Source organism: Haliotis rufescens, unplaced genomic scaffold, assembly GCF_023055435.1.
Source record: "Haliotis rufescens isolate VD_foot unplaced genomic scaffold, xgHalRufe1.0.p SCAF_7, whole genome shotgun sequence".
Taxonomy (NCBI): domain Eukaryota; kingdom Metazoa; phylum Mollusca; class Gastropoda; order Lepetellida; family Haliotidae; genus Haliotis; species Haliotis rufescens.
This window is the reverse complement of record NW_025964361.1, coordinates 42,956,556-42,981,618: the sequence shown is the minus strand read 5'-3', so window position 1 is coordinate 42,981,618 and position 25,063 is coordinate 42,956,556. Positions and strand designations below refer to the sequence as shown.

General features: G+C 38.8%; 1 protein-coding gene across 5 annotated transcripts in view; it reads left to right on the top strand.

Annotated features, from left to right (window-relative positions):
• LOC124132670 (microtubule-associated tumor suppressor 1 homolog) overlaps window positions 1–25,063 on the top strand; it is a 167,017-nt gene that overhangs the window by 131,870 nt on the left and 10,084 nt on the right. For all 5 annotated transcript variants that reach the window (XM_046496713.2, XM_048388239.1, XM_048388240.1 and 2 more), the window contains 6 exons: window positions 4,151–4,389; window positions 8,550–8,631; window positions 9,935–10,156; window positions 10,537–10,592; window positions 11,718–11,823; window positions 23,527–23,600. In XM_046496713.2, the coding sequence (XP_046352669.2) occupies window positions 4,151–4,389; window positions 8,550–8,631; window positions 9,935–10,156; window positions 10,537–10,592; window positions 11,718–11,823; window positions 23,527–23,600 (779 nt within the window). The remainder of the gene's footprint in view (window positions 1–4,150; window positions 4,390–8,549; window positions 8,632–9,934; window positions 10,157–10,536; window positions 10,593–11,717; window positions 11,824–23,526; window positions 23,601–25,063) is intronic.

The window sequence follows — 25,063 nt, the reverse complement described above, 5'->3', positions numbered from 1 at the left end:
CACTGTTATATTATTGTTTCCTTCAGACTTGACTATTTTTGGTTTTGCATTGGTGGCTTTGGTTTGCTCCTGGTTTTAACTTGACACTAAACAGTGAAAATAAAGAATACACTATGGTCAATATTAATAATATTGCATGGGTATTCCACTGAAGGACAATAGAACATTTGGTAGAAAATACAAACAGTTGTTGATTACTTAATGGGCTGTAGGGTATAGCCTTCTGATTCAAGCATCAATCCTGACACCAAAGGTTTCTATTCCCCACGATGGGTACAGTGTGTGAAGCCCTAGCTGGTAGTGTACCCCTGCTGGGATGCTGTTAAATCCAGCTGATTCTCGCACTGATAGCTACAATGATCATTGCTACATTACCCCCTGGGGATTGGGGGTTTAAATTTGTCTCCAGCAACCTGTGTTTGTTGTATGTGGTGACTTAATAGATTGGGTAGTCAGGGACGGCTGTTTGGTTGATTTAGGGTCTGGTATGCCGATGACGTGGCATATTGCTTATAATATCAATCACTAGTTTGTCTTGTGCATTCTTGACTTTTCACATGCGTCATCTGTGTGAAAAAACAACCAACAAACAAATGAAATACCTAGTTTACAGGTATGTCATGACTGATCAGCAAGGAGACCAGCAATGCTCATTATTCTATAAGAAGTAAGTGGTGATATAAGACTCATAATGCCTCTCCATTATGGTATAAAGGCAAGGGAGATAATCAGGCAGATGGTGCAGGGATATTGCTGTGTGTGAGAATGCTGATGGATGTTTTTATAGTCATTCCACACTGCCGACACTTTTCGTCCAATGTTTTTGTTTTTGGCAAGACGTACTCCGATCAAATCACATTAGTACAGCATAACCTGTTAAACTTGTAATATTGGATTGTGGCCAGGGCTTCCATCATCTTGTATCATTTCTAGGCAGAGTTTAAAAACTTGGATGATCTTCAAAATATACAAGCAGGCATGAAATGGAGCCACCTCTACACCTACCCAGCCAGCATCTTGGCAGCTGTTTATATATATCACCATTTCTATCTGTTTATCAAGCTCATAAATTATTCATTATGTCATGAATTTTATTTTTATGGGTTGAATGTGAATCATATAACACAAAACCACACTTGTAAAAAAAGAGATCTAATATGGAGAAGTAGCGTTTTTTAAATCATTTACTAACCTAATATCATTTCAACCAGTATCGCGTAAGAAGTTCACCCCATGGGGATTCAAGGTTATAATAGACACGAAGAACCTATGCTGGATGTAAGGCCTGACTAAAAGGATTGGGTGGTCAGGATTGGTGACTTAGTCGATATTGCATGTCATTGTTCCCCGACTGTGTGGGTTGTTGCTCATAATATCGGTAGGGGGCACGGGTGGCCCAGTCGTCTAAGGCGCCGCGATTCGCTGTGCAGAGTTGCGTCCCTTGGGCACGCCAGAAACCTATGATTGTGGGTTCGAATCCTGGTTCACCCCAATTATGTTTCAAGGTTTGTCAGCACCATACCCGTGCTCGTGGGTTTCACCGAAGTGGTAAACGTCTTAGATCACTTCGGGCTTTCCTCCCACATTAAACTGACACGCCGTGATATAACTGGAATAATGTTCAAAGCGGCGTTAAAACCAACTCACTCACTCACTCACTCATAATATCGGTCACTAGCTGCTGTCATATACCTGGACTATTACTGAGTGAGGCTTTAAACAAACATACATCAGAAGTTCTTTTGTGCAATTGCATAGATATATGCTCATGATGTCAATCACTGGATTGTTTGGTCCAGACTGGATTATTTACAGACCACTGTAATATAGCTGGAATATTGCTGAGTGTGTTGTTAAACAACAAGCAAGCAAACAATCAAACAAACAAACATAGCAGAAATAGAATTCCGTGCTTGTCACAAGAGCTGATAAATGAGCATTGACTGTTTTTTGTGGGCATTGGACCCTAACAGCATGGATTGGTGCTCATGCTATCAACCACCGGATTTGAATATTTACAGTGTGAGGTTTTGTAACTGAAATATACAACAGCCTAAAACAAAGATCATTCTCACCAGCATTTCTGATGAAGTGGTTGTGTTTTGTTTATCGGGCATCTCTATCTACAGACTATTTACTCAGCGTCGCTGTTGAAATACGTTGAGGTTATGATACGTATGCAAACAACAACAAACCAGTTTCCTCGACACCTCTCCTAATGGCTTGTTTCAGCCCCAGTGCCCTTCAAGGCATGTTTTTGTATAGTGTTCTTCTAAACAGGTGTCTGCTTCACTGGCATTCCCTGTACAGTCTGGAAACATTCCTTACAAGACTAAATTAGATCCCTAATTGCTCGCTGTCCTAACGAGAGAGGAGAGGAGAGAAGCAGCAGAGAGGTAGTTAGAAACAGCTCCACCAGATGTAAGAAGGTGGTTGGTGGAGTTTTCCTAAACGTTATGATACCGTATTCACCATAGATTGTGCTGTATAGGACTGTAATGAACAATAAGCAATCAATATGACATAGATCACTGGATATTATCTTATCTGAAGACCTTTTTTTTAAGGGCATGAAATGATTATTTGTTGGTTGGAAATACCAAACTGGATGTGTTTTCAAAATGTTCTCATAGTCCTAAGTGGTATTGGAGAATGTCTTTTTTTATCATGACATCGTGGAACTAGTTATGGAGTGAGTGATGGCTGAAATATTGTCGATGTGACATTAAATATTAACTCACTCAACCACTATGGAGTGAGTGAGTTAGTGAGTGGTTTGACATATCTTTTAGCAATATTCCAGCAATTAAGATCTTAGTGGGGACACCAGAAAGTCAGTTTGAAAACTTGCAGTATAGATCAAGTGAAAGAAAGTAGGAGTGTTATTATTGCTTTTATGTATTACCTAAGAAATTGTACTATTAATTGCGGCAAATCTATAATGGCCAACTGAATTAAGAAGCTGCTGAAGTGACAACTAATTGTTATGGCTGTACACGTTTGTTACATCCATGCGTTTCAGTACCTCCATTACGGTAGCGGCTATAATGGTGGTGTGGGGTGAAGAAGGGCACTGATCGTCGTGATGTTTCTCCTCAGTATTCATGACTGGTTTAAAGGATTACCGAAGGTTTATGGTCTCGTTGTGGTCTTTGTTGGGGATGCCATCCATACAGAATAGTAATGTAAATGAGGGCATAGGAAGTGCTACTTTTGCACACAAGCATGATCCTTCGCTGAGTAAAACATGTGTTTTTTTAGTCATTGTTGTTTTTGTGTTGTACATAAGGATTCTGCATTATCATTGTTTTTGAGTACTGAGCTAGGCACTTTTTATTGACTACCTGTGTTATCGAGAAGAAAGGATATAAATTAGTGTTACATGCATTTGAAATCAAAGCAATACTAATGACTAAAACATCTTTGTCTCCCTTTGAGTACAAATATTGTATTGATAATTCTGTAAATTATTCCCAAAAGTTGACAGTTGATATGGCTGCACAGCTTATTATTTTATATCAACAACAGATCCTGTCAGTGGGAGTTGATATAGTATGACAATGTGCATCATTCTGGGGATTCTCATGATAAGATCAATAGTAATAAATAATAGCTTGTCATCTGATAGTGTGGCAGTGGATATTGATAAATACTTATGAATAAAAATCACATTGCGAAACATTGTTTCAATTTCTGATTCAGCTATGGAATTTTCTGTCACATTCTTGTCTCCCCAAGCAATTGATATGTCAATGCCTGTAACATTCTAATAGGAATGCTTTTATTGTCTAAAAATTGCTGACACAGCATAAGATGTGTTGGGTAATTTTGGAAACTGAAATGTTATTATATGATGAAAAATTATAAATTAAAAAATGTTGCACATACACATGTATTTTTAGATTGATTGGCTATATTCAATTAAATGGCTATAAGGTTCCCCAGAGCTATGCAGTCAACCCCTATAAAGATCTGCAAATCTGTCAATGTCGAGCCAACAAACATATTACATGTACTAATCTTTTAGCAGCAAGAGTCAATATTATGACACTTTTTTCCAACAGATTTGAATTGTTTAGAAATATATCTTATTGGAGATGACTGTTCAATATATACCCTTGCATTATTTTGAATTTTTTTTTTCTTTCAGATCAAAATCGTAATCGTACAGTTCGGACCCCAAGTAAGACCAGCAACCATCTCAAAGGCAGTCATCAGCCAGACCTCGTCTCCAACTCACTACGGTCCAGTTCGGAGAAGGAAATCAGTCGTCTGGAAACATTATGCGAGTCTCGAACCAAGGAACTCAGTATCATCAGTATGCAACTCAAAAACAGCACACAAGCTTTCGACGCCATGTCCTGTCTTGTGAAATACTTAACCCAGGAAGTAAGTTGAAGACATGATCAGATAATGATAGAATACATGATGAAATACATGATGGAATAAATGTTATCATGGCTCTACAATAAGAAAGGTAATATTTTCAACAAGTGCTAAAATAATGTCAGAGAGAATTAGATTATAAAAAAATTATTTCATGTTGTTACCAAATTTTGATCGGACCCTTTTATGGATTGTTTCCAATTTTGAAAAGATCTTTAGGACATTTTTGATAACAATCATCATAGTTTTGAACCAATCTGAAAACATGGGAGCAATTCATCAGGAAACCTTTTGAAAATAAGCAATGAAGAAATTTGGAATGTACTTTTTATACCTAATGACAAGGGTATTTTTAGAAATGATAAGTACAGAAATTAAAGAATATTACATTATTCTAGCTTTTCAGCAGCTTGGTTATCACATTAATAATGCTGATCCTTTTCTTATTAAAGAGAGAGATGTCTTTTACTAAAAGCCTAAGCATGTCTAGATAAAACTGAACCAAGTCTAGTTTCCTTGATTCCGTGGGGTGGTCAGGTAGCCTTGTGGTTAAAGCGTTTGCTTGTCACGCCGAAGACCCGGGTTCGATTCCTGACATGGGTACAATGTGTGAAGCCCATTACTGGTGTCCCCCGCCGTGATATTGCTGGAATATTGCTAAAAGCGGCGTAAATCCACACTCACTCACTCCTTGATTCCACAACAGAAGAAGAAAGGTTCTTTTGAAAATAATTACAATAATTTTAAAGAAATGTTTTCATAGACTACGCGTCATTCTCTCTTACAGACCCATGAGCAATTATTTTAGTAAACATTCGCCTCTATCATATAATCAACCCCTTTTCATCGCTAGGCCTGAAATTATGACTTAAGGATTACTTTATGGAGTTATTTTATTGAGCCTTATACATTTGTAAATTTTGTTGTTGTATAACACCAAGTATTTCAGCTATGTGAAAGTAATCTGTAAATAATCAAGTGTAGATTAGACAATCCAGTGATTGTCATGAGCATTGTTCCAGGCAGTTGAGATGAAATGACATGCATCAACCAAGTCAATGAGCCTGACCACTCGATCCATTTAGTTGCCTCATACTACAAGGATAGGTTGTTGGGGAACTATATTCTAACATGGAGTCCCTACAGGTTGAACATTACTTTAATTTAGGCTAACAAAGTCCCCTATATATTAGGCCACACTTTTTTAATTTTATGTTTCACGGATTTATTCAATCTTTTCCACACAAGGTCTGTCAAAATGAAAATATACCACTTTCTATTGTATAGGAGGGTCTATATTATTAGCGGGAGACATAATAAAAATAAATATTTTCATGTTTAATTTCTTTCTTTTCGAGCTGCTTGTCAGTCGGGGCAGTGGGTCAGTTAAACAAAAAATAAAAAATGTGTGGCCTTAGTATATTTTGTGGACTGTTAGTCAGACAGTAGAGTTAAAGGTGCCCTTAACATTATTAGGCCTTACCCTTTGACAGAGTGCGCTCAACGATTTAGTAACATTGTTGCATGTTTTCTTCAGCCTCTGATCACAATAGCCCCACCTTTTTAACCACAGGCATTTGCCTGACCAGAACAAAAAAATTCCCAAAATCCTTGCTGGCGAATCCTCCAAAAGTTAACTCACACTTTAATCAAAATCAAACAAAAACTCTCTCTTGCAACACCTGCACTAAACCCTGAACAAACAACCATTTTTTCCCATGTGTGACTTTCTTTCCCAACTCTTTAGAAGAAGTCCAAAGCAACAAATGATAGGGGAGAAGAATGTACTTAGCTGACTATGGAGTGAGAACGTGTTCCTAGTGTTCACAAGATGTTGTCTACTTTCACACTATTTCGACGTGTCTTCTCAGTCCTTGAGATATGCGACAAACAATAGACATCTTGTACTGAAATTACAAAGCGAGAAATAATGAAAAACTCCCGGAAATTGATCTGGTCATTGGAGATCACGCCACCTGTCTCGTCTCAAATTGTTATGTGTGTGTGACAGGAAATCTGTGGAAGCATTCATCCTGTTTTTATATCGGAAATTGGATACTCTTTGAGGGAGGGGGAATAAAGTGCAAATCAGCTGTTTTTCTTTCAGCTTTGGAATGAATTTGACCTTGATGAATGAAATCTATTGCTTGCGAAAGGATTTGTTTTGTAAAGTTTTATGATTTCAGGCAATAGAGGCTGGAGTTGTAGGAAGTATGTTGTTTTTATAATAACTGTACAAATAACTAAATATACAGATATATGTCTATGAAGTGAGTAAAACCATTATGTAGTAAATTCAATTGTTTATCACATCCATACATTTTCATAACACATCGATTTATTAAAACAGTAGAAGGGAATGGTTATAGAAAATTAATATAATTAATGTAAACATTTAATGTACTATAAAGACAATTAAAATTTGTTTTTCAATGTTGTTTACCAAATACTATCATTTTGCTCGGTGATATTTTGGTGGCAATAATAATTTTTGCTTTAATTTTTTCTGGCAATAATATGTTCCTTTACCTTAATAGCCAGATATATCATTACAATATGTCCCCAGCAATCTTATGTTGGTCGTAAAAGATGACTTAATGGATTGAATGGTTAAAAGTGGTGATTGCATGTCATTGTACCCTGACAGTGTGGATCTTTGATCTATTATGAATCACTGGATTGTCTGGTCCAGACTGGATTATCTACAACTAGAATAATGCTGATTACTGCATCAAACAACAAACAATAATACTTAATCACCATTCCTATCCTTTGTGGAATCAATCCCATGTGTATATTAGAATTTAAGCTTTTTTCTTTTACTTCCAAGAACCCAAAAAGGATTATGAGGAAGAGTTCATCCAAAGATACATATGTCTTTGGTTCACCCCAAGTGTGGGGGGCACGGGTGGCCCAGTCGTCTAAGGCGCTGCGATTCGCTGTGCAGAGTTGCGTCCCTTGGGCATGCCAGAAACCTATGATTGTGGGTTCGAATCCCGGTTTGCCCCGATTATGTTTCTAGATTTGTCAGCACCATACCCGTACTCGTGGGTTTCACCGAAGTGGTAAACGTCTGAGACATGCATCACTTCGGGCTTTCCTCCCACATTAAGCTGACACGCCGTAATATAACTGGAATATTGTTATAAGCGGCGGCGTTAAACCCAACACACACACACCACACACACACACACACACACACACACACACACACACACACACACAATCACACACACACACAATCACACAATCACACAATCACACACACACACAATCACACACACACACACACACACACACACACACACACACACACACACACACACACACAATCACACACACAATCACACACACAGTCTTATGTACTTGTTGATTAAACGTATTGGGTTTGGGTGGGAACAATGGGGCTATTGATAGTACTTGCTGTGAGGCATGTATTGTTGGATTAACGGTTTTTGGACATCATATATTTTCAGATGGTTGCGATTACTCGTGTTATTGTGTGTGTGTGTGTGTGTGTGTGTGTGTGTGTGTGTGTGTGTGTGATTGTGTGTGTGTGTGTGTGTGTGATTGTGTGTGTGTGTGTGTGATTGTGTGTGTGTGTGTGTGTGTGTGTGTGTGTGTGTGTGTGTGTGTGTGTGTGTGTGTGTGTGTGTAAATACTCAGATGATGGCTTGTTTCTAAGAGAAGGTTGTCTTTTATAAGTCAATGAGATGTTTTACAGTTGTTCATGTGATTAGAGAGAAAACTAATCCTCCGAAACCCCATAACACAGGGATATGCAACACCAACTCTTATTCTTGACTTGAGTCTTCTTTCACAATAGGAGTTTAGTGCTGGGACTGGTGTAAGAGTAGCACTTTGTGACACGGGCTCATGTAGTGTATCATCACCCAGCGATGGAATGGGTCAGGTGGTCAGGCTTGGGGGTGTGTTTCGTGGTGTATCATCGCACCCTGACAGCATGGTTCATTGCTCACAACATCAATCACTTGATTGTCTGGTCCTGACTCGATTGTTTACATGCCACTGTCATATAGCTTGTATATTGTATAGCATTAAACACCGAAACAAGAAGTGTGACATCATACTTCCAGGTTGTCAATCAGTCAGTTACACCCTCTATTACTGTTTCTGTATGATACTTTGATGCATATTTTCAGCTCGATGCCTTCTCGTGTCCGTTCCTGGCTGAGGAACTGCAGAAAGCCAAGGAACAGCTTACAGAGGCAGAGGGACATATCGGTAAGGAGACAGGCCCACTTAGTCGCAGTAAAAAACATTATCTTTCCGCTAATATTCACCTCTTTAGGTGGAAAGATTTGAGAAAATGAAATTAATCATCAGGAAATATACAAATTGATGTTCTATTTACTTGACAAGATATGATACAAGCAAACACAGGCAGTATTCCTTCAGTGACAGACCGCCTCCGTGGTCTCGTGGTAGAGCGTCCGCCCGGAGAGCGGAAGGTCCGGGGTTCGATCCCCGGCCGCGTCATACCAAAAGACGTTAAAAGATGGTACTTGTTGTTACCCTGTCTGGCGCTCGGCATTAAGGGGCTTAAACAAGGACTTGTCGGCTCGGAGTCAGTATACTGTGTCAGAGTGGGGTATTCATGTTAAACTGCAGCATGGTTTCTCAGTGGGCTAGCACTATAATTCGGCATCAGTACGGACTAGTACAAGCAGCCACACAAACACACACACATACATGCACGTCACTATAAAAGTGCAATAATCTTGGACGTGACGTTAAACCCCATTTCACCTCACCTCACCTTCAGTGACAAGTATTCCTGTATAGTCCTCTCTGCAGGAGTCCCAAACAAAAAGCAAGTTTAAATTCCCTATTTGCTCAACCCCTCCATCATTCGAGTGTATATAAGGGTCCTTTGTGGATTCTAGGTCAGATAAGTTACCCAGTACATTCTGTAAAATGAGGATTGGTTGGTCATGTTTTATGACCTATCCGTTCAGAATAGCTCTTTAGCAACCCATGCTTGCCGTAAAAGGCGACTGTGCATGTTGTAAGGGGACGGTTTGGTAGCCTAGTGGTTTTAATGTTTTTGCTCGTTACACCGAAGACAAGTTCGATTCCCGAAATGGGTACAATGTGTGAAGCCCATTTCCGCCTTGATTTTGCTGGAATATTGCTAAAAGCGGTGTAAAACCAAACTCACTCACTCACTTGTCATAAGAAGCGACTAACGGGATCAGGTGGTCACGCTCACTGACTTGGTTGATGCATGTCATTGTATCCCAATTGCGTAGATTGATGCTCATGATATCAATCACTGGATTGTCTGGTCCAGACTCGATTATTTACAGACCGCTGGAATGTTTCTGAGCACGGCGTTAATCAAGAGATAAACAAACTTTATGACCTGGTTGTGTCAACGTACCCCGACAGTGTTGGACGTTGCTCATGCTATCAACCACAGGTTTGAAATAGCTGAAATATAACCAACAACAGCAACAAAAGAATATGAATAAAAATATTTGAAACATCTAGGATATATTGGTTATTGTGAACATTTCTTGTGCAGCCGAGTTGGAAAGCCACAAGTCCAGGCTAGAGCAGGAGATCTCTGCTCTTACTCAAACCCAGGGTGCATCTGCAGAGGAAGTAAGCAAACTTCAGCTGGAGATTAAATCTCTGAATGAAACCCATGAAAAGGCCATAGCACTACTCAAAGAGGAGCATGAAACGGCTATTAAGGACATGACTAAGGCGAATGAGAAAGCAACGACTGAGTACAAGGCAAAGGGTAAATAAAATTCTGTAATAATTTCACTAAACAATAAATTTGGAAATAAACACTTTTGAACAATAAATTAAGAATGAATGAATAATGTTTTATGCTGCATCAGCATTTTTTCAGCTATTCACGGCGAATAAATTAAGAAAAGATATGATAAATTAGCCAGAATCTCGAATCTCGAATTTTGTTGATGGTTTCAACAGTAAGTAGTTGTCCAGGAGTTACCTCCCCTTAAGTATGTCGTTTGTATTTCGCTTGTTGAGTGATGACTTGTCTTTCTTGACTCAACTAAAGTCTTTGATTAATATCATTTCCTTTTATTGTATATACTTTTGATGTGTTCATTGTATTTGATTGTATCTGAAGTGTTTTATTTTTACTTGCAGCCATGGACCACCATGAGCACGTCATCTCGTACATGAAGGACTGTCATGACAGAAACGTAGGTGACCATTAGACAATTCCGGAAATAAAAACAAGTGGGCAGACAGCCAATAGCAAGATTCTTATGGACAATGAGAATGTTAGAAATAAGTACTTGATCATTGCCAAGTGGTCTGATGCACCATAGCTCTGTGAGCAGACCCCTGTCTTTGTCCAGGAACCACTACCCTGTGGGGATCCTGGGTTAGAATTGGTCCCCAGCGGCCTATCCTGGTCGTATGAGGCGACCGAATGTATAGGGTCGTCTGTGACTTGCTTTATTTACATGCCACCGTCATATAGCTTAGTGAAGCATTTAACGAGAAACAGATACACACACACACCAGAACCACTAATTGTGAGTTTGAATCTTGGATTAGCCCTTACTGGTCATACTAGTCCATTAGTAATTGAGGACTCTCCTCCCACATGAAACTGATATGTTAGGATGTATTTCTTTCTGTCTTTATTTATTATCCCCCGCCCAACAAAGTTGGCAGGGGATATAGAAACAGGCTCCGTCCGTCCGTCACGTTTCGTTTCCGGAGCAACACTCAGAAACCGTTCAATATTTTTTCATCAAACTTTGCAGGTCTGTCAAGAACATGCTGAACTGGTGCCTTTTGCTATTTAGAATTTTTTATTTTTTTTACGTTTCCATGGCAACATGATGGACTTAGGTTCTGTGAGGGTAGGGTTCGTTTCCGGAGCATAACTCATAAACCGTTCAATATTTTTTCATGAAACTTTGCAGGTTTGTCAGGTACATGAATTTTTACGTTTCCATGGCAACAAGATGGACTTAGGTTCCATACTCTTCTTTTTTTTACAATTTCCATGACAAGTTCCACCTCGGTTAAAAAAAGGTTAGGGTTTGTTTAGATTTAATCATGTCATAAATTCTGCAACAGGGGCGGGGGATATAGCCACATTAGTGGCAAACTCTTGTTTTTGTTGGGACTATTATTGTTATAACTAATATGTGTGTGTGTGTGTGTGTGTGTGTGTGTGTGTGTGTGTGTGTGTGTGTGTGTGTGTGTGTGTGTGTGTGTGTGTGTGTGTGTGTATATGTATGTATGTATTCTCTCACTCACTCACTCACTCACTCACTCACTCACTCACTCCTACTTCTCCTTCTGTTCAGGTGTCGGACATCAACCTTGACCACCAGCGAGCGATCGACTCCTTGAGGCTGTCCCACTTGGAGGACATCGAGAAACTGAGGACCAAACATGACAATCAGATGGAAGGTAGGATGCTCACTGACAAAAATATAAAATTGTAATGACAGATAATCTTTTTTGTTCTTTTCGTTTTGAGACATACCTCTCACATCCTAAAGGGGCGGTCAGGTAGCCTAATGGTTAAAGCGGTCGCTAGTCACGCCGAAGACCCAGGTTCGATTCCCGACATGGGTACAATGTGTGAAGCCCATTTCCGGTGTCCCCCACCATGATATTGCTTTAATATTGTTAAAAGCGACGTAAAACCACACACACACACACACACACACTCTCACTCAGTCACTCACTCACTCAATCAATCAATCAATCAATCAATCAATCAATCAATCAATCAATCAATCAAACTGAATTGTCGAAGTTTTTACATCCTTAAATAGATTTTTTTTAAAACAACCAACAGAATCATTGTATAGTACCACTTCGTAAATGTTAAAAAAACAGATACTGTGGAGCAACACCCTCACCTACACACCACATTATGCCAGGAAGGCTTTTGAACTGGCACAATCTTTCATTTATTCCCTTTTACCAATGACAGTGAAGCTGTTCATTTTCAGGGTAATAATATGATGATTGGAACTGTTGTTTATTGAGTTGAACTGTAAAACCTGTCAAAGTTGGTTGTTTTTGGATGGAAATTTGCAGATTTGTGAACCTCCCTATTTTTATCTGACATCAAAGTTTTGAACCACCATGAGGGCAGGCAAGCAAAAGCAAGATTCTCATGGACAATGAGAATGTTAGAAATAAGTACTTGATCATGTTCAGTTGGTCTGATGCACCCTAGCTCTGTGACCAGACCCATGTCTTTTACCAGGAACCACTACCCTGTGGGTCTCATTGTTTAAACTGGTTATTTGGATGTTATTGTATCCTAATGTTCCTCTTATCATCCACTGTTCTAGTGGCCCAGACTGGGCCCAGTCTCCAGGTTGCTGGAATATTGACCGCAGCAACATTCACTCATACTTTCATTGGCTACACAATCTCACATAGGGTTTAAAAACGTCTATGAAATTTGAAGTCCTGAAAAGATTGATCCAGCGTTAAACACAAATCACTCACTCACTCACTCCTGAAAGATTGACACTAATCTCATAGCGTATATATCTTGAGTGTTAATAGGTAGAACTCATTACTTCTCTGTAAAAGATAACAAGTCCAGTGTGCTTGGCAACAATGTTTGCCATGTGGTATAAGGGAGATAACTCTTCATGATCTAGGAAGTTGTATTTGTTTGGATCCATGTATACAGTATAAAATTATTAGTGGGTACAGCTGAGATTTAATAATGATGAACTTGTTGATACATATTCCATATTAAGGCCAAGTTAAGGAAATATTATGACAAAAAACAATTCTTTTGTAATAAAGAGCAGGTTTCTCAGCTGAGGATAAAGATATTCAAAGAGACTGTATCCCACATGAATTCATCACTACGTCAAATTGATAATACCTTTTATTTCTGAACTGTGAAGAGAAAACTGGTATTTCCTGGTATCTATTATTTTTGTAATAATGATCCAGGGGTGTTTTGGTGGACTGCATGAAGTGGGTTGGCAGAAAGATGTGGAGAAACACCCTACTGTGGTTTTTCTACCCATATGCGTGTGTTTCCATTGTTATGTGATGGATTTGGAAAATAAATCTTAAAAAGTATTATTAGTTATTATTCGATGTAGGGCTATATGTTAGCTGTAGAATTGAGAGTGCTAACTTTACCCAGTTGTCTAATTGACTCTTGTGATTTGAAACTGATGGTCCGGTCAGATCATCCCACAAAGTCAGGATAGAATTTTGATTTAGTTTATTCAATAAGATGTGGAGAATCACACTCTCATGCGTGTGTTTCCATAGTTATTCACAGAAGGAACTGCAAAAGGAATTTATAAAAGTGTTTATAAATGATTTATACGATGTAAAGCTGTAGATTTGAGAGAGTTAAAGTGATCAAGTTGTCTAGTTGATTTTATTGTGATTTGAAATTGATGGACCGGTTATATTTTAGCATCCAAAATCAGCACAGAATCCTTATTTATTAATTCATTTAGGCAGTGGAGATTCCTGGCCTGAATATGTATAATTCCCCTTTGATGTATGTTGGCCGTAAGATGGGGATACTATATGGAATCAGGCTGTCATTGGTTGATTAAATGTCATCTCCTATACTTTCTACCTCTTTTTCTTCCTCCCTCCCCCTTTGAAAACCACATATGTTGTTGGCAGTAAAGTTACCGGGTATCTGAGAGAGGATTTTGATTTTTGGCCCACTCCCTTTTAAAATATGCAACATCCGCCATTGCACCCCATGCTTGTGGTAAGACGAGAATATTTCTGAATGGGGCTCTAAACAACAACATTCACTTCCGTGTATCATCATAGGGTTTTATTCCACGTGATCTTAATCCAGGGTCCCATTGCACAAGGCAATCTTATTGTTACCAATATCGTTGTAAGCCCATGTATGAGAGTTACGATCATTCTCGCGCTGAGATCACTATGTGGAACGGGATCTGGACTTAAGCTTGGCGAGCCAACACTTTAGCCACTAGGCTACCCCGCCGCCCTTTTCATACTATAATGGCAGTAAGAGACACTTGTCTACCAACTGCTGGACATGTTTGGGCCAGCTGTCTCCCTTGACTGACTTTATAAGCATGTCTATTATAACCCAGCACTTCTGTGCCAAGCTGTTATCTCCACTTTAATTATAGGATATCAAGATCATGACACCAGCCACTCAAAACCCTTTCTCCAGTGTTTGGGCAGGGTACTTATTTTTATGACTGTACTTCGGACTGTGACAAGATGTAAGTCAATATTGCCCTTTGTTGAAGTTCTATTGTACTGCAGTTGTTTTATTTACATACTGGGTGGCCCAGTTGTGTATCAGGCTCCAGAATTAGCTGTGCGGAGTTGCGTCCCTTAGGCATGCCAGGAAACAATAATCACATGTTTGAAATTGTATTCATTGTGTTGTGTATGTCTGTACATATTCTTTATAGATAGGATCATACTTTAACAAATATTCAAAAATGGCCAATGAGGTCCCCTTGGGCCAATCAGTGTGAAGCACACTATCCCTTGGTATGTGAGGATCATAGCTCTGTGTCTGCATGGGCTTCATCTCAGGTTTCTCATGCCTTCCGAGACCCGTGAAGATCCCGAGGTAGAATAGGTCTTCAGCAACCCATACTTGTCGTAAAAGGCGACTATGCTCGTCGTAAAAGGCGACTAAGGGGATCGGGTGGTCAGGCTCGCTGACTTGGTTGATGCATGTCATCGATCCCAATTGCTTAGATTGATGCTCATGATGTCAATCACTGGATTGTCTGGTCCAGACTTGATTATTTTACAGATCGCCGTCATATAGCTGGAATATTGCCGAGTGCGGCGTTAAACAACAAACAAACAAACAAATCATGTCTGCTGAATTTCTTTTGAAATATTTTTTGTTATGAAATATATTAATATGTTGTGATTAGTATGGAATATTTTCATATTATATTAAGTCATATTTTAAAATCCTTTACTGTACACACAGTACATTTTCCGATATATTAATTAAGGCTTAGATGTGCATTTCATAGATTTTTACAATGGTCAGACCTGTGAAAATCTGGCTTAGAATTAGTCTTCAGCAACCCATGCTTGTTGTAAGGGGCGACTAACAGGGTCGGGTGGTTAGACTCACTGGCTTGGTTGATACATGTCATTGTATCCCAATAGCATAGATTGACGCTCGTGATGTCAACCACTGGAATGTCTTTCCCAGACTCGATTATTTACAGATGGACATCATATATCACGTATATTGCTGGGTGTGGCATTAAACAACATTAAACAAACAAAGGTCAAATGTCTGTTTGTGAACATCTTGTTTTCTTGTCTGATAAACATAAAGTTAATTGTTCACATTGCTTAAATGCTTGTTATTTATCTCTCTGAAATTTACTCAGTTGGCAACTGTTCAGAATCGATATGTCTGACCTGCAGAGAGCTCCCTCAAATTTTCTCTGCGTGAATAAAATATACACATGCTGACTTCGCATGTCTCATTCTGATTATCGTCTGCTAACCTGTGACAATATCAATATTTGATCATCCGGAGATATTGTTGTTATTACACCTTAAATCACAAAGTATACATAACCCTCTTATAACACCTCATTCAAGCTGTATCACACAGTGCATCAGTACAGTGCATCAGTGCCAGAGATTACTATGATAGACAGATCTCATACCAATCTTGCCCCTTTGTTGAAGGGTGTAAATTATTCAATCACTTTAATTACAGCCGACTCAACAATGATATAGCCCATCCTAATCCCATATGAAAAGAGTCACCAACGAAGCCCATTCTGTGTTGTATACTTATGTTCTTTACTTTTAACATGATCAAATTCTTTTAATACACAGTGAAGGAATGTAGGTGATTGTTCAGTCAATTCAAAGAAACAGGGTAGAGTAGATATAGACATGAATAGCGGCAGTGTGTATAGACCCGTATTGAGCCCAGGAGATATAGACCTATATTGACGGCGGTGGATAAAGCTCGTATCACTCAATAGTTCCACTGACAGGGGGGCAGTGAAGGTACTCCCAGGTGAAACAAGATCTTCTGCAGACTGAGCTTTCCTTCAAAGAGGAAACTGTATCTTCTGCCTTCCAATTGGAAAGATTGACGTCTGCTTCTTGTGTCTGCTTATATGACAGTGTGTGGAGTTTAGGAAAGGCAGACTGTTTGGATTGACTACAGTTTGACATATGGAGGTTTGGATTTGACAGCAAGATGGTGATTCTGTTTGGAAAAAGTGTTTATCCAGAGGTATTTTTGGTGTAATGTAGAGTTATATAATTCAGTAGATGTGCGGAGGAATGTGTGTTTGTTTGCTGTGGCTTGGACTGTATACAGTGTGATATTGGAGCAGTGCAGAGCTTTGGGACTGTCGGCTTGGCCTTGCTGGACGAAGTCACATCTGGATAATCATATATTTGTGAATCAGTACAGTTCTCATGGTTCAACTGAGATTAGTGCAGCTTACAGTTTCTTTTATTTTAGTCACAATTTGAAAACGAATTTCCATGGAATTTCATATTACATAACTGATCATATTCTTCTTAGTATTCAAGTGGTATATTAAACCTTTCTCACAGTCTTTTGTATAAAGAACAGCTTTAAAGAAAAAAAAAAGTATTTGTTTATTATCTGGCTTCTTGAATCCAATTTTCCCTTACATATGACATTTCATGTTCAATGTTATCGCCCCAAAGTCATTCAGTAATTGTTTTTTAAAAATCATACCAGTTGATAAAGATCACACCAGGACTCAATCAACACCAGATTAAGGAAAAGACTAATAATAGAGTTGATAATTATCAGTTTAATGGTGATATTGAAAAAGTTACGGCTCTGCTCATCTGATGGAGGAAGTCAACTAGTTCATGGTTATATCACTTGAATAACACATGCTGCTTTGGTGGTGTATCCCAGATAACTTACATCCCATCTTGAAGAAGTTTTCGCTGAAAGCTTGTATACTTGATAGCCAGTAAAACAGCTGCAGTGAAGATTCACCCTCTGAGTTGTTAAAAATGCATTCAAGAAAGAGCAGACGACCAGATAGCTCTAAAAACAGACACTGATATCAAAGAAAAACAGAAGGATTGTTTGAACAGGAGGATTCTCAAAGACACGTATTTCCAGGAAAAGATTCACCAAAGTGTTTTCTGACTCTCTGAATGCCACATCTTGCATGTGGGTCACGGGGTCAGTGGAAGAGGATGCTTTTAAAAAGTAGTTCCAGATTGTCTTGAAAGTAGTGCTGTGACGTCTGCTTCTGTGATTTCTGGGATTCAAAGCAGGAAGTGCAAGAGATTTTTGTGTTTGGGAGACAGTTGTAAGAGGTGGAATGGCTGCAGCCAATGGGAAACCCTTCTTTCGGGATGTCATTCGTGTTATGAAAGGTAGTTGACAATTCTTTTAAAAGTATTGTCATATAATATGGCACCTGAACAAGTAGGACTAATTAAAAAATTCACACACCCCTCCGGTCACAATTAAAATAGGCTTTAGACTAAGACTTTTATCTACATTTTACCTTTTTGTAACCCATAACAATACTGGTCATTATCATCTAGTAATTAAACCATAGTAATAATAATGATTATAAGTCAGAAACTGTTGTGACAGATTATATACTTCACATATTTTTAATTTATAAAATCATAATTTTTCTCATAAAATCATAAATTTTCTCAATACACACTTGATATGAAACTGAACATGTAGCCTATTTGGATGTGAAGGGAAAAAGAGGAAAATCAAGCTAAGGTTTTATTTCAAACACAACTGTATGTTGGTTAAAAAGATTCCTTAGTTTATACAGATGTCACCCTATGACAAATGAGCTATGTCTGATATCAAATACATGAATAGTTTAAACCTGTTCTGTAATCCTGACTCCTGTAATCAGACTCCTGTCAGTATTCATCTGTATCCATGGTAACTATCAGATTCCTTTACAATAACAATAACAATAACAACACATGGCAACTAGCCAGTTAATAATTAATTGTCAATTAACAGCTACTTCTTGTGCCAACCTAATGATGTACAAACGGTTTATGTAATGTCACAAATATAAACCACGTCTTTAAAGCCCTGCTAGTTTATCTGAAATTTGAACTCAAGCCACGTCAGTGTGTGTTTGGTTACAATTATTTCCTGACAATGCAGACTGCAAAATGTGATTATTAGGCTTCTGTTAAACCAACATTGACCTCCCTGGTTTGTAGTGATTGTGTGGGCTGGCTGACTTGGAATATCTAAGTTGTATCAGGTGTGACTTTGCAGGGAGAACAAGAGACAACATGTTTATATTCTAGAACCTTCTTAATCTGAGCATCTCAGGTAAATCATAACCGTGTGTAGCAGGTTTAAGGCTTACAAGACATGGCTTGGTAAAAAAGCTGGAGTCAAATATGATGATCCGTCAAAGTTAATGTCACATCTGGGGGGTGGGGTAGCCTTGTAGTTAAAGAGTTAGCTTGTCATGCTGAAGGCCCAGGTTCGATTCCCAAAATGGGTACAATGTGTGAAGCCCATTTCTGGTGTCCCCCACCGTGATATTGCTGTAATATTGCTAAAAAAAGTGTAAAACCATACTCACTCACTCACTCACTCACTAACGTCACATCTGCATGACCACAAATAAAAGGACAGTAAAACATTTAGATGATGTATCACATTTTTTTGCTTGATAAAGGCGGCGTAAAACCATACTCACTCACTCACTCACTTGGATGCGATAGTTCGGCCAATGTGTTCATCTGTGTAGCCCAGCTACATCAATGGGGAACAACTCACGAGACACTTCCCTCTAAAAAATAACGTCGTCCAATAAGTGACGTCATCAAGTTGTGAGCACATTTTCAAACCTCCAGAAATAACGACATGATAGAACAATGTTTTATTGTGAAATAAGCCATGCTTCATTCTTCATTGCTCTATGCGATTTATCACATAGCTATGTTATATGACATAATATGAGCACTATGTGGCCTAATACTGGTAGTCCATGGCCTGATTTAGGCAATATATATATATGACCTAATATGGCCAAATATTGCCACATAGCTTGTCTTGAAATGAACTTTACCTGTTTTATGGTTATGTGCAGTAAAGCACAGATAATTGGGATGGTACAGATCACAGTTGAAATGTCCAGATTAACAAATTTCCAGGTTAACAAATCATTGGTACCAAGGCTTGGACAATATACCAACTGTAAGATTCAATGCATATCATAATACCTTGCTCACGATCCGATATGTATCATGATACATGCATGTGCTGTTGTCAGTGGTGCGTAAGCCATCTTTTTCATAGACAGGATGACCAAATACCTGGCACACTGATGATTTGTAGTTGGGAGTGTCAAGTATGGCGCAATGGATGAAAATATGTATGTTTTCACTTCCCATTTTCACTTGTAATTAGTTTTTGATGTAACATTTATTAAAGATTACATTTTAGTAAGAATCGATTTACTTAGTGTGTGATTGTGATCGATACTTGTATCGAGAAGTAAAAAATCACGATCCAGAGATCCACTACTAATTGTCCCACGTACTACTAATTGGTACTGAGTTCTATTCCATCTGTTTATGAACACATTCCAAACAATAATAAAACAGCCCAGGATATAGGGGTTCCGTGCTAACAGGCATTTTGCTGTGTGTGAGTGTATATCCTGGGAGGTGCTTGATTCTGGAGACATATTTGTGTTGTGCTTGCCTGACTAGGTTGGCAATATATTCTAATCAAGGGCTTGATGACACATTTGTGGCTGTACTTCTGGTGGGAGGAGTGAACAAACAGTAAGTTTTGGCAGTTGAGTGTGCTGGCTAGTCTGGCCTGAAAACAAACACTGGATTGTTTTTTTTTTATTTTATGAAGTCCTTCTTTAGTGAGGGAAAAAAAACCTTAAATGTATTATGTGTATAACTGCTTCAAGCACCTTACTCTCAAAGATTTTTTGAAGTTAAGAATTTCAAGCATTCGCTATCATCCGTGACACAGCTTTGTAAAACAATGCAACTATTCATATGAATAAAAACAAGACGTAAACATCCCATTGAATAGTCCCGACTGTCAAAGTTATATAATGACTTCTCCCTTAATTTAAAACCTCTCGGCCACTCTGTCAGTGTTGTGTTACCCACAATTATGGGGGCCTATTCTACTTGCTATGGTTGCTTTGCTGTTGTGTATGAATAGAGGTTGATCGGAGGTAAACAATATTCAGACTGAGTGATCGCCTCCCAAGAGATTTTCTCCCATGCTGAGCACAGGTATAAGGTGGAAAAGCTTGTTTAAGTTTATTCATAGAGCATGAAAGTTGGTCTACTGGTTAAGTAGGGATATATGTTGTGTCCTAGTTAACCCAGTGTCCTAGGATGTGTATTGAAATTGTACATTAATTCCTGTTTATGTCTTTCTCTTGGTGACCGCCTCCGTGGTCAAAGTGGTAGTGAGTCTGCCTTGAGAGCGGAAGGTTCGGGGTTCAATCCCCAGACGCATCATACCCAAAGACGTTATAAGATGGCACTTGTTGTTACCCTGTCTGGCTCTTGGCATTAGGGGGCTAAAACAAGGACTGGTCGGCTCTGAGTCTGTATACTGTGTCTGAGTGGGGTATTCATGTTAAACTGCGGCATGGTATCTCTGTGGGCAAGCACTTTAAAATTGGCATTAGTCAGGACTAATACAAGCAGCTGAACACATGCACATGCACATGCACGTCGCTATATATGTGCGATAATCTTCAAGCGTTTTTAAATCCCATTTCACTTCACCTCACCTTGATCTTCTTGTTTAGAAGTTAGAGGGTCGGTTGGAAGCCTTAGTGGTAAAGGCGTTCACTCATCACACCCTATACTCATGGTCAATTCCCCACATGGGTACAATGTGTGCAGCCCATTTCTGGTGTCCCCCGCCTTAATATTCCTAGAATGTTGCTGAAAATGGCGTGAAACCATACTCATTCACTCCCACATTGTAGTCATGATCGCTCTGTTCCATTAAAAATGTCATCGACTAAGTCATGGGTGGCCCAGTTGTTGGCAACAAGATTAGCTGTGTAGAATTTTGTCTCACAAAGTCTCAGTTCTGGGTTCAAATCCCAAATTCATCTCGATAATAATCTTGTCAGCACTATTTTGTTACTCATTGGACAACCTCACCATTTTGACTTTGAGTTGGTGAAGGATGGCTCACTGGCCTAAGAAGCTGCAGTGTGCTGTGCAGAGTTGTGCCCCTTAGCCACACCAGGACCCACTGATGGTTAGTTAGTTGCCCTGATTTGACCTGATTATGATCCTTGGTTTGTCAGTGACCAGTTGGCTGTCACCAAAGTGGTGAACGTCTATGATCTTTGGACCTTTGACCTGTATTGATTGTAATAATCATTGTAAAACCAAACCATAAGTTTAAGTCTCAAAGACTTGCATCAATTCAGTCTCTGTTTCTGCTTCAAGCTGCAGTGCATGTGATCAACTGAAATTCTGTTCAAAACAGGATAAAATCAACTAACTCACTCACTCTTGGAGTCATCTGCTTCCTTGCTGCAATTAATACATTAGGTGTGCACGACAGCTGAATAGCCACTAGCAGGATTTTGTCTTTATTCTTAAGTTTTGTAATTCAATTTAAAGCAGCAGTATTGCAATTTTCACTTCAAAATTGATTCAGTAAATTCCAGATCCTTGGTTTGGAGGATGATAATGGTAAAAATAGTGGAATTTGAAAACTCGGTATTAAATTTAGACTATTAACAGCTTTGGTCGTTACACCATGAACATATCAATCTTATCATACATGAACTTTCCAGTTGATTATACAAGTAAACCTTCCATCACTAGCTAGAGACCAATTAGGTGCCATGTTCCTGGTATCGCCCAGGTGGGGTGTTGTATAACAAGCAGATAGCTGACATTTGCTGTGTGTTTATATCCCTGTGAAGATAGACATCTGGTTGATAGGTAGGATATCATCGGAAATGTCAGGATGATGTGGCGGCTGAATATACACTGGTACTGATTCAAGTGCATAAACTGGGAAATGTGGGGGCCCTGTGTAGGATGATTTAGCCAGACATGGAATGATATATCCCAACAAAGGGTGATCATAGCCAAACATGGGATGATATATCTAAACACTGGGTGGTATATCCCAACAAAGGGTGATATATCCCAACACAAGATGAAATATCCCAACATGAGATGATATATCCCAACATAGGGTCATATATCCCAACACAGCGTGGTATATCCCAACACGGGGTGGTATATCCCAACGCAGGGTTGTATATGCCAACACATGGTGGTATATGCCAACACAAGGTGATATATCCCAACACAGAGTGATATATCCCAACACAGAGTGATATATCCCAACACAGGGTGGTATATCCATACACATGATGGTATAACCCAACACATGGCGGTATATCCACACACAGGGTGATATATCCCAACACAGGGTGGTATATCCCAACTCAGGGTGATATATCCCAACACAGGGTGGTATATCCATCTATACACAGGGTGGTATATCCATACAGAGGGTGATATATGCCAACACAGGGTGGTATATCCTAACACAGGGTGATAAATGCCCACACAGGGTGGTATATCCTAACACAGGGTGATAAATGCCCACACAGACTGATATTATATTTTCCCAACATAGGGTGATATAGCCCAACACATGGTGATATATTACAAAGTAGGTTGTTTTGTCCCAATACAGGGTGAAATGACTCAGCATAGTGTGATATATTCCATAGCAGGGTGATATATCTCAACGTACATGGAAATGTTCTTACATAGGGGATGCCTTGCTGTACACCCCAAAATGAGGGTGTAACAGGACTACAGATTGTCAGCAGCATCTTTTCAGGTAACCCAGCTTCTTTGGTGAGTTGGACAAGGTGTCTGATCTCAGAAAAGAAGCACTGAAGTTGAGTCCCATCTTAAATCTCTTGCATGGCTGCTTCAGTAGGTCGTTCGATCCCCCTCCATTTCATACCAAAAGACGTTAAAAGATGGTACTTGTTGTTACCCTGGCTGGCACTCAGCATTAAAGGGATAACAATAATATATGTGTCATATTATTGACTAAGAATATATCTTTTGTCGTTTCAGAGTTGCACAAGCAACACAGGGACAAGCTTGAAGATATCACACACCGCTTTGAGAGCATCAAGATGACACTTGGGGTAAGAACTTTTTTCTCTCATTCTGATGGATATGGGATCATTCTTTTAGCAATCATTTTGATATCATATAGTCCAGATAAACATTCTTAATCATGGTGTATAGGAAACAACAACAGCATCTGTGTATCACAATAAAACTCACTGTTCCACTCATGGTTTCAGTCATAATACCAGATATTGTAATAAATATACAGTTCGAAGCAAGTCACAGCTATCAAACACCAAAAAAAACCCAGCAACTCAGAATCTGCTGAAATATTGCTGAGATTGCTTTAAACTAGATTCACTCACTCACTCATAAACGTGACATATATGACTGGAATTCTTGGCATCTGTTCCTGGAAGTTTGCCCACTTGTAAGAATAAACTATTATCTCTTGGACACATTCTCATGCTTTACTGCAAATTAATGACGAAAATATCTTATCTGTAAGCCTGCTGATTATAAAGTGGCCACACCTGAAGTTTGTCTCAAGGAATACAGTACTTGTGTGATAAGCGCTTACTTTAACCATTGTTTTATTACTGTTATATCTCATGTACTTTAGTGTGTGACAAATTTGGTATGTGATAAATAACGTATCGCTCCTCTAGTCTTTAGTGTTGTGATGCATCAGGACATTTTATGAAACTTGTCAATTAATGCTTTTATTTTCAGAATAAAGTATGGTGATTTTAAGTATATGGATAAAACAATATACAGCGTACTAACAAACATAGACAGTACTCTAATAGTAATATCCTACACTGAATAAAAAAAGTTAGGGATCATGAATATTTTGGTTGATATTTTGTTGTAGTGAAGACTGAGCAATTTTATAAAATATCCCCAAAAATATTCATGATCCGTAACTTTGTTTGTTCAGTATATTTCACCACACTAGTATAAACAAACTAGGCAGTTAGAAGCAGAGCTCGGCATTTGGAGGCTCAAACAAGGACAAACATAAAACTGGTACAAGCAGGCATACTATCTAGACTACCATCTTGCCTCATGTTGGATGGAATATTTCCTTAAAGCATACCAAAATTTCTTTTTCTCTCTCCTTTAAAATCTCATTGTTCAACATACTTAAACATGAAATAATAGATACAACAGAGTTCTCTGCCCTGAATAAATGATAACCTTTTTCAGTGAGTCCCTTGTTTGAAAACTTTATATATGTTCCATGATTAACTTCGGTATACATATAGCTATTAAGTCAAGGTTACTTGTACAGCTATCAACAGTCAAGGTTACTTGTACGAGATACAAAATATCTTTGCTGATTTGCCAACATCTGGCGGCAATGAAGACAACTCTCATCCCCATTACCGGGATAGACCCCACCGGTCATATCTATCTAGTCTGCAGATAATATCAGACAAGTAGTTTGTTTCATAACTAGAATGGGGAGAAAACACCATGTACCTCTAAATTAACAGATTAGTGGCTGTGTCTATGTGTTGGAGATGCTACGGTG